At 55.9% G+C, this 1333-nt stretch overlaps 1 protein-coding gene across 1 annotated transcript; it reads right to left on the bottom strand.

Moving 5' to 3' along the window:
- Nucleotides 1-388: 388 nt before the first annotated feature.
- Nucleotides 389-1333, bottom strand: LOC133061201 (olfactory receptor 10H1-like). The gene has a single exon (XM_061149188.1). It carries the CDS (start codon nucleotides 1331-1333, stop codon nucleotides 389-391), a length of 945 nt encoding a protein of 314 aa, XP_061005171.1.

Genomic DNA, 1333 nt, shown 5'->3' with positions numbered 1-1333 from the left:
GAAACTCCAGTACTTTGGCCACCTCATGCGAAGAGTTGACTCATTGGAAAAGACCCTGATGCTGGGAGGGATTGGGGGCAGGAGGAGAAGGGGACGACAGAGGACGAGATGGCTGGATGGCATCACCGACTCGATGGGCATGAGTTTGAGTAAACTCCGGGAGTTTGTGATGGACACCGAGGCCTGGCGTGCTGCGATTCATGGGGTCACAAAGAGTCGGACATGACTGAGCAACTGAACTAACTAACTAACTAAGCTGAGGTGGGAGCAGAGGAAGTCCACACACAGGACTCATCACAAATGCAGCAGGATCATTTCCATTATTCAGACAATACAATGGACTGAAGTGCCTCTACCTGCCACAACTCCTTTTACAAAACCTGCCATTTCAGGAGCTATGGAGAAAGAGCTTGCTGAGGAAGGCCTTCTTCACGGCTTCCTTCAGCTCCTTGTTCCTGAGGCTGAAGACGATGGGGCTCAGGAAGGGAGTGAGGACCGTGTAGGTGATGCCCATCAGCGTGTCTCCTTCCAGAGACTGGGGCCCCTTGGGCTTGAGGTAGATGACAGAGGCAAAGCCGTAGTGCACGACCACCACGGTGAGGTGAGACGCGCACGTGGAGAAGGCTTTGTGCCGGCCCTCGGCTGAAGGTATCCTCAAGATGGTGGCCACGATGAAGGCGTAAGACAAGAGGATGAGGAGACAGCAGCCCAGCAGGGCGGTGATACACACCAGGCCCACGCCCTTGGCCACAGTGGAAACGTTCCCACAGGCCAACTTCATGAGAGGCGGCACATGGCAGAAGAAATGGTGGATCACATTAGACCCACAGAAGGTGAGTTGGAAAACGGCTGTTGTCACCACCAACCCCATGACTGAGCCTCCAGCCCAGGACCAGGCCACCAAGCAGGCGCAGCCTCTGGGGCTCATGAGCACGTTGTAGCGCAGGGGGTGGCAGATGGCCACGTAGCGGTCGTAGCCCATGACGGTGAGCAGGAAGGAGTGGGTGAAGCCAAATGTGAAGGAGAAGAACATCTGGCTGGCACAGGCCTTGAAAGGGATGGAGTGTTGGGTGGAGAGCAGGTCTGCCAGCATGCGCGGGATGATGGCGAAGGTGTAGAAGACCTCAGAGATGGAGAGGGCACACAGGAAGAGGTACATGGGGGTGTGGAGGCTGTGCTCCTTCCAGACGGTGGCCATGATGAGCAGGTTCCCCAGCAGCGTGAACAGGTACATCAGCAGGAAGAGCAGAAAGAACATCAGCTGAAGGTGGGGGAAGGTGGAGAAGCTGATGAGGATGAATTCAGTCACTGCTGAGAAGTTGGCTCCCTGCAT

The sequence above is a fragment of the Dama dama genome, chromosome 9 (assembly GCF_033118175.1).
Source record: "Dama dama isolate Ldn47 chromosome 9, ASM3311817v1, whole genome shotgun sequence".
NCBI classification, from domain to species: Eukaryota; Metazoa; Chordata; class Mammalia; order Artiodactyla; family Cervidae; genus Dama; species Dama dama.
The sequence above is the reverse complement of the archived record's forward strand: the minus strand, read 5'-3'. Positions and strand labels throughout refer to the sequence as shown.